The sequence below is a fragment of the Physeter macrocephalus genome, chromosome 5 (assembly GCF_002837175.3).
Source record: "Physeter macrocephalus isolate SW-GA chromosome 5, ASM283717v5, whole genome shotgun sequence".
Classification (NCBI taxonomy): domain Eukaryota; kingdom Metazoa; phylum Chordata; class Mammalia; order Artiodactyla; family Physeteridae; genus Physeter; species Physeter macrocephalus.
The window spans coordinates 433,426-451,682 of NC_041218.1; the positions used below are offsets into that span (position 1 = coordinate 433,426).

General features: G+C 44.1%; 1 protein-coding gene across 5 annotated transcripts in view; it reads left to right on the top strand.

Moving 5' to 3' along the window:
• Positions 1–18,051, top strand: part of NCAPG2 (non-SMC condensin II complex subunit G2) — a 61,441-nt gene extending 43,390 nt beyond the window's left edge. For 2 of the 5 annotated variants that reach the window (XM_024129588.3, XM_024129583.3), the window contains exons 22-28: positions 438–537; positions 4,180–4,367; positions 5,302–5,442; positions 6,987–7,090; positions 7,935–8,035; positions 9,171–9,270; positions 17,659–18,051. In XM_024129588.3, coding sequence (XP_023985356.1) covers positions 438–537; positions 4,180–4,367; positions 5,302–5,442; positions 6,987–7,090; positions 7,935–8,035; positions 9,171–9,270; positions 17,659–17,710 — 786 coding nt within the window. In that variant the 3' untranslated portion in view covers positions 17,711–18,051. Of the gene's footprint in view, positions 1–437; positions 538–4,179; positions 4,368–5,301; positions 5,443–6,986; positions 7,091–7,934; positions 8,473–9,170; positions 9,271–17,658 lie in introns of those variants that run through there. The other 3 variants (XM_028489499.2, XM_028489502.2, XM_028489501.2) reach the window with 2 other exon arrangements.
• The last annotated feature ends 206 nt before the right edge of the window (positions 18,052–18,257 follow it).

The window sequence follows — 18,257 nt, forward strand, 5'->3', positions numbered from 1 at the left end:
CATCTGGTACATAGCCCTCTGCCTTTTCATTTTGTCTGTCTTTCTGTGAATGTGGTTTTTGTTCCACAGGCTGCAGGATTGTAGTTCTTCTTGCTTCCGTTGTCTGCCCTCTGCTGGATGAGGCTGTCTTAGAGTTTATCTTTTTGCAAAGCATAAACTGCATAATTTTAATGTAATTCGACATACTGCACGTAACACATGTTCAGTAATGTTTGTGGAATTACATAAAATGTGTTTCTAGATTTCTTATGGAAAGAGAAATGAGAATTAATGTATCTTTATGGAAATTCCTTTTTAAACATCTTTGTAGACATCTGCTTTATGAGACCCCTAGTGGTACCCTTAGATATTAGGAGCTTTACCAGCTGGATGTCCCCTCTTGTCTCTTCTGTGGCCTTTGTTGGGAAATCACATCATCATGTCTACCTCTCTTACAGACCTACCTGACTGTGTGCAAGGATGTCATTGTGGTCGGCCTTGGTGACTGTATGTTTCAGACACAGCTTTTACAGCGGAGCCTGGGAATCATGCAAACAGGTACTTCGTTTATTAAAGGATTAGTTTAGAGCAACTAGCAGTCAGAGCCAGCCCCTCTCTCCCTCCCTCACTTTGCTGGTCAGGACTCTCGTCTTTAAGTGATAGATGTGTAGCACAAACTAGCTTACACCAAAAGAGGAATTATCAGGCTGAGGCAGCCAGGAAGTTCAGAGGTGTTTCTGGCCTCGGGCGTGACCAAGTGCAGAGTTTCTGGCAAGGTCTTGGGATTCTCCTCCGGTGGTTTGTGTGATTGCGGCTGCTTTGCTGTGTGGTCACCAGCACGGCCCCAGCCTGTCTGCTGCTCCTGTCTGGTGTCTGTCATCGTCTGCGTGCAAGTCAGGAGCTGTTTAAGTCCCGCCCCCGCCCCCCGAGACCACTGGGAAGTTGCTGTCACCCCAAGGACAGAATCCCTGGTAACTAATACCATGGCATCCACACAAGTTAAATGTGTTCAGTGAGAGAGTGAGAAGTTGGCCTTCTTCCAGGTGGGCTGGGCTTAGGGATTATCTGGAGCATCACATCCAGGGGGGCCGGGCCAGATCCTTGCAGCCCTGTCTCATTGTGGCGGGGGAAGTGTGGGTGGACCCAGGATGCCTCCTGTGCCTTGGGTCATGGGCTGGCTGAGAAGGGCACCGCTGGGCTGTGACCCCCGCCTGCCGCCTCCCTGGGGCAGCTGAGTCGGCACAGAACACCCCGATGCTACAGTTGGTTCTTCCTGAGATCCCTAGAAGCTTGGAAATGCATAATTTGAATTTCTTTAAGCCTAAATATTTGCTAGAAGAGATTGAAAATATTATCATTTACCAAATTCAACATTAAGTTTGCAGTTAGCTCTCTGGGGTCTTTTGCTGTAGTCTTGAGTATCGTCGTGCAGACCCTGGGGAAGTCTTGGCCACAAGCCCCACAGCTTCTTTCTTTCACGATCTGCCCCTGAGGTTGGCACTTGGCCTGCATGGGAGCTGGGGTGGCAGTCACTGTGCTCTGCTGTCTCAAGTGCATGTGTCCTTAATCTGTAATTACAAGCAAGATTTTATATTATTTGGTTACAGTATCCACAAAGACTAAATATTAAGTAGAACAAATGTTTTTTGTTTTAAAATCTAACTTTTTCCTTTGTTTAAGTCTTTATAACTCTCACTTTCTATTTTGAAAATAGCGTTTTAAACTTAAGCTTAATGATTGAAACATTAAAAATGATTTGCATTTTTAAACTCAATTTATCATTTAAGAATTATTTTCCCCTAAGGATTGAATCTATTTTTAGTATTTATAAAATTTTCCAAGGAGCTAATAAGAATTTTAGATCTCCAATGTAGCCAGTAAGCTACTGACCTTACTTTCATCCAAGCTGAAATGATCTTTGTATTTATACATTCTAACAATCGGGATTTCCCAGGAGAGAATCAACTGTGTGCTCATTCTTTGTAGTCCTGTTACAAATGAGATTATACTTTGCAGTTTCGCTAGGTAAGCCCAGAGTCTGTTCTCTGGACTTGCTCTACTTGAAAGAGTCCTAATAGAACATTTAAATTTAAAACTCAGTCACATTTATGTTATTAACATTTGAGTGTGGCGTTCTCCATGCTGAAATGCATATTCTGGAAGAGATGTCCTTGAATACAGCTGAGTTCCCACACATAACCCAGATGTAAACAGCTCAGTTCACAAAAATGCAGGTGTTTCTGCTATAACGCAACGTGTGTTTTGAAAAACTCTGTGTGTTCTGCAAAATCAGGCAGTGGAAGTGACAGGGCTTGTGAGAGAAGATGCCTGCGGTGGACTGTGGGCCGGTGCCGCATGACGGCACCAGGAAATGATAATGCCCCAAAAGTAATTAGCACAGCTACGAGGAAGGTTGAATTCCTAATAAGTAAATATTACAGTAAATAATGGGCTTTGTGGTCAGTGCAAAGGTAAAGGGGGATTGATGGGGACCACAGCCTCCTGTGTAGAGCTGGGCAGGAGGGGCTGGCAGGACAGCACACCCGTCTGAGACAGAAAGGGGCCTGGGTCCACGTGGTTCTCGGTGGCTACTGCCCTGGGCTGGGCTAGTGAGCGTCTCTTTGCGTACAGACTCATGGTGGCTTGAGATGCTGACCGTCAGTGCTGGGCCGACGTGACCCCCAGCTTCGCCATCCCTGTGCACTGGTCACTCTAGAGAAGCAAGAACTTCCAAAGTGTTTCCCATAGCTGCAAATCCCGACCTACCTTAGTAACTTGTCATAGTTTACTTAACCACTACCTATATATATTTGGTTATAACGCACATATGGCTTGAATATAATGAAATAACTTTCAATTAAAACGTTCACCATTTCAGATTTTTGTCAGTAGTAAAGACACTATTTAGTGTGAGGTTCTCCCACTGCACCAGGACCTTGAGGGTGGATGCAAGGGGACAGGCCCCCTTGTCCTCAGAGCCCCGTCACCCTCAGCGTGTTGGCCTCTGCTGAGCTGCTGCCTCACTGTCTGCTTCACTGAAATGACTGATATGTGGATAATGTATCTCTCTGCCTTCTTCTAGATAAAGAGATTTGTTTCTTGAAAGTTTCTGTTAAGTTTGCAAAGACTCTCCAAAGTTTGTGTTGATTCTGGTAGCGCCGTACACCTTTTGAGGGGCAAACTCAACTGGAACATGACCATTTGTTTTACTTACTTTAGTAGATAAATTTGGATTTGGGGTTAGTTTCTTACTTCTGTCTCAAGCAGAGCTTACATTTCTATTAATCTCTTTCATAAATCAAGGAGCTTCCCTATTAGGGCCACATGATTCCTATGTAAGGTAGGAGAGGTCATAACGCTTTGTCCCCTAGATACTAATCTTTTAACGAGGAACATTATTTCTGTGCTTTTCTGTGTGACAGGTTTTTAAAAAATGTACATGTATAGTTTATATAGTATATACTTTTAAATGTACATAAGGAAGAATCATGGTTCCGGCCCAGTCCAGCAGGGATGCAGCCCTGCATACAGACCTGAAGGTTAGTCAGTGGTGGGCAGCGCAAGGTGCAGCCTGGGTGCAGCGTGGGGCAGGGGCACGGGAGGGCGCGGCCGCTGGCTCTGTTTGCAGCGCAGCTTAAAGGCCAGTCTGGGTAGAAACAAAAAAGAGAATTGAAGGTCCTCAGGATGAATTGTAGAATTGAGTTCACACTGTGAAAACATTTTACCAAATCGTTGCCACACAGGAAAGGAGAGAAAGACACCAACAAACTACACAGTGTTGGGGATTTGACAGAGTTGGCCTCAGAGATTCTTAGGTCATAGTTTGAAAGCTCTAGGGCCTTTCCTCTCAGACCTGTCAGCGATGTCACCATCGTGTAAGAAAGTAAGACACATCCTCCACACGCATGTTCAGGGAACCACATGTCCACACATGTCCACACAGAGGTAGTTGCTTCTTAGTGCCTGAGCCAGGTGGGCTGTTACTGTTATTGAAGGCATCGGCTTTATATATTTAATAAAAGGAGCAAGTCGTAGGTATGTATGTCTGTTAGATTTTATATTAATCTGACCAACCTGGTATTGGCTCACCAGTAACACTCTCTTTCAAGTTACCGTAATATACGTGTGTTAAGTGAAAAATGTAATAATTTCAACTAAATTGTATGATTAAATAACTGATTTTTTCAACTTTCTTTCCAGTGAAGGGATTCTTTTATGTTTCATTACTTCTTGGCATTCTGAAAGAGGTAGCCAGAAGCTCCTTGACGCAGAAAGCAGATTCAGAGAAAGAAGTCTCAACATTGTTTGATTTGGTGCAGAAAGTATTTCAGCAAATGTTGGAATGTATGGCGCGGAGCTTCAGGAAGCAACCAGAAGAAGGCTTGCAGGTACTGGCGCCTCCCCAGGGCGGGACAGAGGAACTAGAGGGACAGCGCCCACCTGGAGGACCAGGGTGCGTGGAGCCAGGCCTGCTCACATGCTGGGGCCGTCGGGTGGGGAGAGGTGCCATGCAGGCAGGAAGTGGCTGCCAGGTGCCACCTTCAGCTGGTGCTGCCAGCCCTCTCCCTGGGGTGGCACGCTCTGGGGCAGGAGGCGAGGGAGGCCAGGGGCCCACCTTGGGCCACCGGTCTGGGGGCCGTGTTGGTGTGTTCAGGTCAGTAGGCCAGCAGCCCGAGAGCTCCTCTGCCCAGCAGGACAGAAGCAGAGAATGAATACGGTAGCTCGTGAGTGCCTAGCTGTTAGTAGTAGTAAAGATTTAAAAAATGCTTAAATGGGAGGATGTTTATGAACTATTGAAACTTTGAATTTTATCCTGTTTTAGCTGGTAGAGGTAATTGAAGGTTTTTGGCCATATTTTCTGTAGCCTAGCTCATATTTGAGTTAATTTGAAATAGTCCTGTTTTTGATGAGTTGGTTCAAGTGTCTGTGATCTATTTACGGAATTTGTGCCAAAATTTTTTTCTTTTCTCACCATTGTCTGCGCGGCTTCGTTCAGAACACGTGGCCTCATAGTGGGTGTCTTCCCTTAATGTCAGTGATGTTTCTTCATCTTTCCTTTCGAAAACTTTATTAACGTTATTGATACTCCTATTCTTGGGGATTTTTCTTTGCTCTGGGGAAAGAGTGTCATAAAGGTCCTTCCTGGTGGGCTTCAGGCCTGTGTGTCGCCTTCTGGTCGTGGTGCTCGTCAGCTGCAGAGAGGAGGGTGCGGCGGTGAGGGCGGGCAGGTGAAACGGGCCCTGGGCCCCTGGGGGCAGCAGGAGGCCTCATTCTTGCAAGTGGTTTTTTAAGCACTGACAATGACTGATGTGTTTTTCGTAGCTCCTTTATTCTGTTCAGACTCCTCTTCATGAATTTATCAGCACCGTGCAGTCCTGGCACGTGGACACGCCTGTCCACCGGGGCGTGCTCTCCACTCTGATTGCCGCGTCCGTGGTCGAGATAAGTCACCGGCTCCGAAAGGTGAAGTGTGTTGTCCTGAAACTGCTGTGTCTTGTTTTGACTATTCAAGAGGCTGTTTTCTGCTGGCAGCACATTTTTATGCTTTTCCAAGTATTTTTTCTGAACTCAGGTGTAGCGGGAGGTCTGCTTCTCCCGCAGCTCCGCCTCACAGTTCTGTGGCTGGTTTGTGCTTAGAATCACATGACCATGGGGGGAAACGTGCTAAGGATGTTGTTGTTCTTCATTAAAACCAAGCTGCTCCTTGCATCTTGAATACTTCTTTTTGCCATATTTTAGAGGTTTAAGCGAGTTGATACATTTCTTAAGATTCCCCTCTCCTGACAGGCAAAGGTGGCCATGGTCAGTGGTGAGCAGGATGCACGACTGCTCTTGGGCTGTGTTTCTGGAATAGTTCACATCTCTGCCTGCCTTGCTGTACATAAGCCTTACTTTTCTTTTTCTTTTAAGCATAGGAAATTTGAACCTCTGATATCAGTTTAAACAGATAGTTTGTTTGCCCCTGCTCTATAAAGGACTGGCCGCTTTCCTAGCAGTAGCCTATTTTATATGATTAGCTACTTGGTTCAAGATTGACATAATCAGGATGGTAATTCAGGTCACAACAAAAACCACTCTTTCATGGCATGGAATCCTGGTGGTAGCGAGTGAGGGCATGGAAGAATGCCTTAAAATAGTTAAATAATGATGCATTTTCTCAGTATGAAAAGCTGAAATCTGATAGGAGATAATCATTGAAATATACAAATGCAAACATATAATTTGTATAAATTTTGTATTATAAAATCACAAATATAAAAAATGTTGACAAAATTCTGAGACATTAGTAGAATTTAAGGCCCTCCTGAAAGCTTGAAGGGAGGTCATTTTGGTTTAGGAGCGTGATTCCTGGACTATACACAGCACAAGAACTGGAAGTTATTCAGGCCTGTGAGCTACGCAGCTGATGATGATGAATCTATCAATGGCCTGTGGGCCTTCGTGGCCCACTGTCTGTTTTTGTAAATAAACTTATATTGGAGAAAAAAACAAAAAAAAACTTACATTGGAACATGACCAAGCCCATTTATTTACCTTTTTTCTATGGCTGCTTTGTGCTATAACAGCAGAACTGAGTAGTTGTGGCAGAGATCGTTTTGCCCACAAAGCTGAAAATATTTACTCTTTAAATATTTACTATTTTACTACTTTATAGAAAAAGTTTGAGTTGAGAAAACCTGATCTGGACTAATAAGAGTAATGAGTTGTTTGCTTAGTGTAGAAACACATTGTTTACAGGAGGTAATCGAATTAAAGAGTGTTCGACAGAAGGCTTGTTGAGTGACATGTCTTTTCTCTTCTCTCCAGTTGATTGATACCACTGTGTATAGTAATAGGTTAATCATAATTATGGTAGGCATTGCAGCAATTAATAAAAATCATTGTTTTGAGTTTCTGGAAAGCCTTTCTCAAGTTTGGAAGAAAACCCAGGGAAGTGTAAAATGAGTGATTAGCGCAGTCTCAGTCTCAATTCATGTTACTGACTTGACTTTTTTTTTTTTTTTTAGGTTTCTGATAGCAAAGAGCTTACTCCCCCAGAAGGTCTTTCAGCCCTTCCACCATTTTCAAGGTGTTTAACAGGAATAATAATAAAATCTCCCAACGTAGTCAGGTAATCCCTTTTTCTTTGCTGTTCTCTTAATCCTGTCGTGGCTGTAAGCTCTCAGTAACTTTAGCCCTATTCCTTTTACTCTCACCATTTCTCAAAAGTGCATTTTTTTCCTAAGAGAAAACATTCCATACAATTTTCTCTCATTTTATCAGAGATTAAAAATATCAGCATTATACTTAGACAAAGTGAAATTCTAACTTTCTGAAAGATATATTCATCCAAATAGTCTCTGGTTATGCTTTATCATGACTACAGTTCATTTAGAGGGAAACATTTAAAATTTTAATGTCACTGAAATACTTCCTACAATGGACACTTTCAAAACACTTGACTTGGGTAAATACCATGTGGTTTTCATTCGGCACACAGCTGTTACTCATTTCTCCATGCCATGTGTCACCTGACCTGCTTCTAGGGTTTCTTGTGGCACATGCAGGACTGGTGGGCTACAAATGGGATAGTTTTGCAGATACCTGATACCCGTGGAATTTTAATAGTAGATATGTTCCTTGAAAACTTCAAAAAGCATTGTTTTTAACAGCTATGAATTATCTTTCAGTAGCATATCAGATCTTTCTCGTGGGCATTACGAGTATGCAGAGTGGCTTTATTCACTAACCAGAACAACCCTGTTCTCTTTCTAGCAACGCCTTCTGAATTTAGTGTCTCACCTGTGTGATTTGGCATGCTTACAGAGAAGAGTATGGGAAGAGTTTAGTCAACTTCTCATGTTACCTGAAAACTAGAATTCATGGTGGTTGATGAATCTTGGCTATATTTGTCTTTCTATAAAGTATTAAGATATACTATAGAGTAATTTCAGTTGTTTTTTACTTTTTTGCAGGTCATTTTTAGATGAATTGAAGGCATGTGTTATTTCTGAGGATATTGAAGGCATCGTGTGTCTCACAGCTGTTACGCACATCATCTTGGTTATTAATAAAGGTTGGTTAAATTTTCTATGGTATCGTCTGGGACATTGCTGGGTGCATCTTACACAGAACTGTTGTGGAATGTTTGGGAGTGAATCCGCTGCTAGTTGGTTCTCATGGCACTTTCCCCCAAGCTCTCCACGCACTACACGTGTGCCGTCTGCCTGGGCATCTGCTATGTAGCTGCCCTGTACCAGCTTGAATAATGGTAGCTTCTTAATGCAGCTCCTGTCCACTTTCCCCACTGGACCCATTACGTCTCCCTCTCTGTGCCTTAGACTGAATTTCTGTTGATTTGTCATTTATTACCTTTGTCATGTACATTAAAAAATCTGAATTCATTTTTGCTAATGATGGTGTGTTTTGGTATTAATATTTAATGTATCTGTGTTTTGCTTAGCTTTAACTGTGCCTATTCTGGGTATCCCAGCCAGTTGAAATAGTATTGGAAAAATAATTGGAGATACCTATGAAATGCTTACCTAAGTGTAAAATATGGTAATGTCCCTGCAGATGGACTACTGTTAAGTTTCTGTATTTTTTGACCAGTTTTACTAATGTTGAAATTATTTTCTAAGATATTATTCATAGAGTGTTCCTCTCAAAACAAGCTATCCCCAGAAGCATGAATGCATAGTATGGCTGTAGATTCAGGACAGGCATTTGTAACTAGTTTGACCCAGGCCAAGCATCAGGAAAGACTTGCCTGAGGCAGTGTGTCCTGGGGAGACATCTGCAGGAAGAGGGACGTCCTCCATGTGGAGAGTGTGAGGCTGGAGGTTGGGGTGCAGACGACCGCCGTGTACTTAATAGGTACTTAAATATTTGCCAAACAGATGATGACTCTGAAATGTGTTAGTTCCATTACTGTTGAAGGTGTTGGTGATCATCAGGTCTGATGGCATGGACAGAACTCACGGGATCACGGACTTGGGAACTACCTCAGAGCCAATTAGCTGCTTTGTAATCACTCATTGGATCTTCTAACATCCCTTTAAAGGGATCATTACTGTTCCGCAGGTCAATATATGCACTGACTCAGAGGGGAGGGTAGGAGGCTCTGTCTTACTGAAATTGAACCTGCATTGATTGATAGAGTGTGTGTGCTTTTTGTGTGGTTGTGTTCAATATTTTTCTGTCTTTAACAGGTAAACATAATAGTTCAAAAGTGAAGGGTGTTGCAGCTACTGTTCACAGAAAACTAAAGACATTCATGGAAATTACTTTGGAAGAGGATAGCTTGGAAAGGTAAAGCACTAGATACCCACCAGGTGTGATTATCTGAACACTGATAGTTATTCCTTAGGTATACTTTAGATCACGTTTTCATTGCTGCTAGTTACAGCCAGGTAGAAAACTGGGGATTGAAGGGATAGAAGTGTTTCTGTTGGCAAGACCCCTTGAGTGTATGTTTTAATTACTTCCTCATTCTGTCTTTAAAAACAAAAACAAAACTGTCACTTGCAAGATTCTGCCCTAGAAAAGGAAGGGCATACAAACTCATTCTATATGGTTTTATTTTATTTTATTTTTTATTTTTTATTTATTTATTTTTGGCTATGTCGGATCTTAGTTGCGGCACGTGGAATCTTTCCTTGCGGGCTTCTCTCTAGTTGTGGTACACGGGCTCCAGAGCGCGTGGGCTCAGTAGTTGTGGTGTGTGGACTTAGTTGCTCTGTGGCATGTGGGGTCTTAGTTCCCCGACCAGGGATCGAACCCGCGGCCTCTGCAATGGAAGGCAGATTCTTACCCACTGGACCACCAGGGAAGTCCCATCATTCTATATGGTTTTAAACCTAGACAAATTATATTTGGTGGTTTGCTGTATTTTTGAAACCATGAACATTCATTCCTGGGTTATAATTACCAGTTTACAAGTATCCATGTTGGGAATGGGAAAGGTCCCTCCAGAGACTGAAGAAATGTGCACTGTTTTCTACTTTCCAGGTAGCCTGTTGCTGCTGCAGGGACTGCTGTCTAAGAATGTGTTCATTGGGCTATTTTTCCAGCCAAGGTGTTTTTGCTGCTGTATAATGTTTTTGACATGCTGTGCAATTTCCTGTAGACTCTTTTCTGAATTGTGTTTGACTCTCAGACCAGCCACAGAAACAGTGTTTTTCCTGCTGTTTTCTGAACACCATACAGTTAAGTGTTACAGAGCTTTGAACCAGGTAATTCGTTTTATATATGCCTGGGAAATAAGCCACTTTCCATAGCTATTTTCTCCTTTGGAGAAAGGCTTTCAAAATCCTAAATTGCTAACTTATGAACCAAGACAGTTTTATCTCTTACCAATCTGTATACCTTTCTTTCCTTATTGCATTAGCTAGGGCTTCTAGTACAATGTTGAAAAGGAGTGGTGAAAGGACATTACTTGTCTTGTACATGATCTTAGTGGGAGAGCTTCCCATTTCTCACCATTAAGCACAATGTTAGCTGTAGATGTTCTTTATCACGTTGAGGAAGTTCCCCTCTATTCCTAATTTACAGCTAGTTCTTATCATAGTGGGTGTTGGATCTTGTCAAATGCTTTTTCTGCATCTACTGACAGGGTCATAGGATTTTTCTTCTTTAGCCTGTTGATGTGGTAGGTTACATTAGTTGATTTTCAGATGTTGAACCAGCCTTGCATACCTGGGATAAATCCCACTCGGTCATGGTGTATAATTTTTTAATACACTGTTGGGTTTAATTTGCTAATATTTTATTAAGTATTTTTTGCATCTATGCTCATGAGTGAGATTGTTCTGTAGTTATTTTTTCTTGTAATGTCTTTGTCTGGCTTTGCTACTAGGGAATTGCTGGCCTCATAGAATGACTTAGGAAGTATTCCTTCCCTTCTTCTATCTTCTGAAAGAGACTGTAAAGAATTGGTATAGCTTCTTTCTCAAATATTTGGTTAGAATTCACCAATGAATCCATCTGGGTCTGGTGCTTTCTACTTTGGAAGGTTATTAATTATTGACTCAATTTTTTTTAATAGATGCCTATTCAGATTGTCTATTTCTTCTTGAGTTAGTTTTGGCAGATTGTGCCTTTCAAGGATTTGGTCCATTTCATCTAGGTTGTCAACTTTGTGGGTATAGTATTCCTTAATTTTCTTTTTTTTAATGTCCATGGGATCTGTAGTGATGTACTCTCTTTCATTTCTGTTAGTAATTTGCGTCCTCTTTTTTTTTTTTTCCCAGCCTGGCTAGAGGCTTATTGGTTTTACTGATCTTTTAAAAGAACCAGCTTTTGGTTTCATTGATTTTCTCTATTGATTTCTGTTTTTCTTTTTTCTTTTCTTTTTTTTTTTTTTAACTTTCTGCTCTAATTTTTATTATTTCTTTTCTTTTGCCTGCTTCGGATTTAATTTGCTCTTTTTTTGTTTTTTCTGGTTTCTGGAAGCCTAGATTACTGATTTTAGATGTTTCTTCTTTTCTAATAGTCAGTGCTATAAATTACCCTCTAAGCACTGCTTTTGCTGCATGGCACAAATTTTGATGTTATGTTTTCATTTTCATTTAGTTAAAAATATTTTAAAATTTCTCTTGAGATTTCTTCTTTGCCGCACATGTTCTTTAGAAGTGTGTTATTTAGGGCTTCCCTGGTGGCACAGTGGTTGAGAGTCCGCCTGCCGATGCAGCGGACACAGGTTTGTGCCCTGGTCTGGGAGGATCCCACATGCTGCGGAGCGGCTGGGCCCGTGAGCCATGGCCGCTGAGCCTGTGCGTCCGGAGCCTGTGCTCCGCAACGGGAGAGGCCACAACAGTGGAAGGCCCGCATACCGCAAAAAAAAAAAAAAAAAAAAAAAAAAGTGTTATTTAATCTCTCAATTTTCCAGTTATTTTTCTGTTATTGATATCTAGTTTAATGTCTGAGAGAAGACATTGTATGGGTTTCTATTCTTTTAAATTTATTAAGGTGTGTTTTATGGCCTAATATGTGATCTTTCTTGTTGAAATGTTCCACAGGAGCTTAAGAATGTGCGTTGTGCTGTTGTAGGGTGAAGGAATCTGTAAATGTCAGTTGTATCCTGTTGGTTGATGGTGTTGAGTTCAGCTTGTCCTTACTAATTTTCTGCCTGCTGGATCTGTCCATTTTTGACAGAGGGGTTTTCCTTTATATATTTTGTAATCCTGATATTAGGAGCATATGATTTTAGAACTATTATATCTTGATGCATTGACCCTTTTATTTTTATGAGGGGTCCCGCTTCTTCTCCAATAATGCTTTGCTCCATAAAAGCCATTTTGTCAGGTATGAAGATGGCTCCCCAGCCTCCTTCAGTGAGCATTTCTGGAGTGTTCGTGGTGTTTTAGTCAGGAGGCGGAAACCCACAGTGATGGGACAGTGTAAGCTCCAAGTCAGGAGCCCCCATCAGGGCGCTGGTGCAATGGACTGGGGGCTCGTGAGGGTCACGCGAACTGTAAAGGGTGGGGGAGCGGCAGATGTGAGGAGCACTACCCCTAGGGAGGGCGCACACCCCAGGCTGAGCCTCTCCCAGGATGGGGAAGTCCTGAGGCCTCCTGGGGGCACTGCTGGCCATCTAGTCTCCGGGGGGCGGGGCCCGTCCATAGGGAGGTGCTGGGGGAGCTGCTGAGCCTATGAGCCCCCCGCGGGTCAGGCAGCCGCCCTGTGGGGCCTGGGTGCTGCCTCTGCTGCCCGCGCCCCCCAGAGAAGGCTGGACCTTGTGGGAAGCCCTCTGGCGGCCCTGCTGCCAGGGCTGGTGCTGTGCCTCATGAGCCCTAGCGGGGCCCTGGAGCGGGGGCTTGCTCGAAGCCAAGGACGTGCGTTCAATTACAGGCTTTACTGCAGAGACTTGACTGTTTCCTGTGCAGTTTAGGAAGGGTCTTTGAGGGAGAAACCCAACAGACTCTAGGGTTATGAACTTGTTTAATTTCTAGGTATGTGAGGAAGAGGGAAGTGAGCTTCTAATTTGGAGGAAACTGAGGAGTGTTTGTATGTTTCTGAAAACACAGCTCAGTGCAAATACTAAATAAGGCCGTCAGAATTACAAACTAGGTAAATAATAGGTTATTGTCATGGGACATGGTCATAACCTCGGAAATGCAAGCATTTTACAAGATTTCTGTTAGAAATACCATCTGTAAGGACAGTTTTTTGGAAAAGAATGGTATGAACTTCTCTGAGGGTGTAAGGAAAGAGGGACGTTTGCCCTTGTACAGAGGTTAAAGGCGAGTACTTGAATTGTGTTAGTTACATTGACAGAAAAAAAGGCCTTAGAGTTCAGAACTTACTCCATGGAAAAGAAAAGGATATTCATAGAAATTAAATGCAGGGCATGTAATATTTTGTTTCTTCATTGTTTCTACAACTATGCGGTTTTCTGTGCTAAGGTGATACACAGATGGCAAGAAACAGTTCTTGCCTTTAAGGAGGAAACATCCTAAAAAAGTAAATAGGTAGAAACTGAAATACTGGCTTCTTAAATATGCAAGAAGCACACTGTACAAAAACCAGTGTCTGGAAAATAAAAAAAAAGAACCTAAAAAAAATTGATGAAACGAAAAAATCAATCTAATGGAAGATAAGCAGTTAAGATTTAAGACGCTATTTTAGAATATTATTTATTTTTGTTGGCATAGAGACGTTAAGGCAAGTCTGCATCTTTAAGACTCTTGGGACCCTTTGGTCCAATGAATATTTTAGGAAACGGGGCATTAATTTAGAAGTGAATGTTTTCTTAAAAAATACACTAGCTTTCTCTGCAGCAGGGTTAGTATTTTGTTGACTGGTCTGTTGGGTGCTGTCTCATTGCACTTGCAGTGCCTCACCTGGCATAGTGCTCTGTAAATGCTGTAAATTGTGTAAACCAGACTGTTTTCTCAGGAGCAACAGCATGCATTCACCAATGCACTCATGCATTTAAGTGTCAAAGAGTGTCACCTTTATTACTTTTATACATAGTATACGAGGGGCTTCCCTGGTGGTGCAGTGGTTGAGAGTCCGCCTGCCGATGCAGGGGACGCAGGTTCGTGCCCCGGTCCGGGAAGATCCCACATGCCGCGGAGCGGCTGGGCCCGTGAGCCATGGCCGCTGGGCCTGCGCGTCGGGAGCCTGCGCGTCCGGAGCCTGTGCTCCGAGACGGGAAAGGCCACAGCAGTGAGAGGCCCGCGTACCGCAAAACAAACAAACAAACAAACAAAAAACATAGTATACGAGTAGCACTATAATTAGAGATTATTTCTTAAGGTTTGTGTTATATCATGAATTTTTCCCACTAAGTGTACTGGAATCATATTATAAGCAAGTTAATTACCAGCATTAACTGTGTTTTGGCAGCTTTGGTGGTGTGTGTGCGTCCCCAATGTTAAACCTTGTGATTAGACTTGAAGCAAAGGAGTAGTCCCTGAAACAGTGGCCTCTTTTTTATTATCAAGTATTGATAAGTAATATCACCTTATTCCACTGTATGTAATTTTCATAGTCTTTTAAAAAAATGAATTCGAGGCTGGATGCTTTTTGTAGCTCATTTAGAAGCATGCATCAAAACCTAGGGACCTTGGTGTGGATAATTAAAAACTACTCGTAAATAAAACCCTTCTTTAATTAGAAAACATACGTTGCTTATCTTACCGATTGTTTTTCTCCAAAGGCTGACTTTGTGCCTCTCCTGTGTTGGCGTCTCCAGCCGTGAGCACGGCCGGCCTTGGGCCGTGGGGGCTGGAGGTGGGCGGGTCGTGGGGAATCAGAGCTCAGTGGGCGACATGGCGGACCCTGGAGCAGGGCTGCCACTGTCCCTTCCAGCTCTGAAATTGTATGCTCATTTATTTTGCCCCTTAATCATTCTGATTCCTCTGGTCTATACAGTGTATCCAACCCTCTCCCCAGGTAACAGGAGAATGACCGAAGTCACAGGAGAGCGGAAGAGCTTGTTGGTATCTGAGCCCCGTGGGGTAGTCAGAGGCCTGGTTTGCACCCACCGTACCTTTGCTGATGCCGGGGTCCCAGGCAGGTTGCTTTGCCTCTCAGCCTCGGTTTCTGGCCTTGGAAGGAGAAGTTGGGATGCCCGGCAGCCCAGGACTGGCCTGGTGCTCGGTTCAGAGGTGACCAGAGTCTCAGACTGGACTTAGGCCAGCACGAGAGGCTGATTACCCTATAGTAATTTAATAAGTCCTTTTGCCAAGGTAACCTAACATTTTTCTTTAAGGGTTTTAAAATTCTTACATAAGGAGACAATATTTTCGAGTGATTAAAAATAAGTCTTAGATTCTGGGGCGTTGGTGACTTACCGTGTCCCGTGTCCCTCTGTCTCGTCTCCTGGGTGGGACAGTGCTCCCTCCCTCTGGCCACCAGGGGGCTGGGGCCTGGCTGGCATGTCGGCCCTTGCAAGCGTCCTAGCCTATAGCTCTCGAAGAGCTGATGCAGGAGGGTGGTGCCGTCGAGCACTGATGCCGGGAGACCGGAAGGGATGGGGAGCGTCCGAGTCTCCTGGTGCTTCTCCGGATGCAGACACCTGCTCGCTGCTGTGATGGAGCGGCTTCCGTAGGCTTCGTGCTTCCTACCGTCTGACGTCTCTGCTCAGCCTGAGGCGTCCGTGGGGTGCAGACAAAAATGACTGTACACGTGCAGCAGTGGAGTGGTGAGAGAGAAACAGGACAACCGTTAGTAAAGCAGCAGTGCTGGGCCAGCCAGACACTTAATGACAAGAGTCTTCAAAGAAAAATCAATCGTAGCCCAAAAGAATGATCTGGAACTAAAAACCCTTGAGTTGGAAACGTTGCTGAGGCACTGGAGCCTCAGCTCCCAGGTGGTCCAGAAGGTCGCCGTGGAGGGTGCCCCCGAGCAGGACAGACACCGATGAGGAGGGTCCTGGGGGAAGCAGACCAGGGAGAAACCCAGGGAAGCAGCGATCCAGCCACCTACGGGAGAGCATTTCCTGGGGCCAAAGAGATATGCAATTTTAAAGATTCATTTTTTGTTCTTGTGTTTTTTTCTTTCTTTTTTTTTTTTTTTAAAGAAGATGTTGGGGGTAGGAGTTTATTAATTAATTAATTTATTTTGGCTGTGTTGGGTCTTCGTTTCTGTGCGAGGGCTTTCTCTAGTTGTGGCAAGCGGGGGCCACTCTTCATCACGGGGCATGGGCCTCTCACTATCGCGGCCTCTCTTGTCGCGGAGCACAGGCTCCAGACGCGCAGGCTCAGTAATTGTGGCTCACGGGCCCAGTTGCTCCGCGGCATGTGGGATCCTCCCAGACCAGGGCTTGAACCCATGTCCCCTGCATTAGCAGGCAGATTCTCAACCACTGCACCACCCCGGAAGCCCTGTTGTTGTTTCTTTAACTAAAGTTTGGATGGGACTGATGAAAAAATATCATGCGTAAGTCTGAATAAAATTCCTGAATTTTGAGACAAAGAGAAAAATATGAAAACTTTTCTAGATCTGTGTTGGCCCCTACGGGGCCCCTTGTGACAAGTGGAACAAGTGAGTGTGACTCGAGATGTGGCCCAGGTGTGAGGACCCACAGGCTCTGCGGCTGGTGTGCAGAAGGGCTGTGAGATACGTTGGTGATGTTTTTGTGTTGGTTACAGGTTGACTTATTTCGGTGTGTGGGGTTAAATAAAATACACTGTTGACTCTTGGACAGCACAGGTCTGAACTGTGTGGATCCACTTAAATGCAGACATTTTCCATAGTAAATAGCCCAGGACTGCACAGTCGTAGTTGGGTGAATCTGTGGATGCAGAACCGCGGATATGGAAGATCTGCGTTCTCAGAGGGCCAACTAAGTTATCCGCAGATTTTCAACTTTGCGGAGGGTCGCGTTGCCCCAAACCCCTGCGTCGTTCAAGGGCCAACTGTCTTAAGACGAATTTCACCCTTTCTTTTCATCTCTTTGAACGTGGCTACTAGAAAATGTAAAGTTACCCCATGCTTGTGTTGATACTGGACAGGGCAGGACACGGGCAGACCTGAGTGTCCATAACAGCTCCAGGCTGAAGAGTGAATCAAGCTGAGAGGCTGTTTGGGATAAAGGTTGAGGTTTGTCTCGGCAGGAATTCAAAGGTTGGCTGGCCCGCACACCCTCTGAGGGGAGCTCGGGGGATGGAGAAGGAAGGGGAGTGGGTGACGGGCTGCCCAGCCAGTCTCGCCGGGGGACAGGTGTGCAGGGGGTGGGACGAGAAAGTGAGGTGTGTGTGTGCAGGAAGTGAGCGAGCATGCTCGCAACAGTGCGTCATGGGGGTTAATAGTTGTCGTTTACCTTGTGCTCTCGCGAAGGAGGGAGACGAGCTAGCGATTGTGGGCGTGGGAAGAGGGGGAGCCCGGCCGTACCCGTGAGCCTGCCGTGTGTCTGCGCAGCAGTCTAGATCCTCCTAGAGGAGAGTCCTTGTGAGTGAAAGAGGAAGCACGGCCAGGTGAGCACCTTTCACTGAGAGGGGCTTCTGTTCGTGTTCCTTGGGGACAGAGGACACCTCCGGTCACGGATGGTTCTGTGTGCTGTGTGTCGCGCTAAGGTTTCTGCTGATGGCGATTCTTATTACTCCATTTACCTTTGAGAAACAGCGATTACTTCAGTTTTCTCTTTAAGTGTCTTCTGTTGCAAACCATTTTTAGATTTATTCTGTGAAAATGTAAATTTGCATAATTCAGTCACATTTTTCGGTAGCTAATTCTTTCTCTGTGTTTCAGGTTTCTCTATGAATCATCATCAAGAACTTTGGGAGCACTTTTGAATTCATAACCAAGCCAACATCTTGGTCATTAAAAATAGAGAAAAAGGACTTACAGAAAGCGAGATGAATGTGTATTTTCCTAGTGTTTTTAATGTTAATAACCCATATAGTAGAGAAGGGGTAGGATTTATTTTGGGGTGGGTATGAGTAGAAAACTCAAAGGTTCTTACATTTTTGCCCAGCGCCTGCATAAATGAGACATTTAATGTAACAGGCTCCAGGTATGAATGGTGCAGAAACCCACAGTGCAAAGAAAAAAAAAAGACACCTTTCTAGCAAACCCAGTTGTTTTAAAAATGACTTTTATATATAATATTGCTTGCAAACTATGAGTAATAAAGCAATGACAACACCTGTTTGTCTACTTGATTTAAAAATATTAGTACAGGTTCTCCCCTGCAGGAACGAGGGCTGAGTTCTGGGCGGGCCTGCCTTTCTACCAGGGGCAGAGGTGTAAAGTGCAGGGAGCGCGGCTGGGTGGGTGCGGGGAGAAGGGCCACACGCGGGGGCCTGTGGCTTTGAGTGCCAGGACACAGACCCAGTCATGCAGCCTGA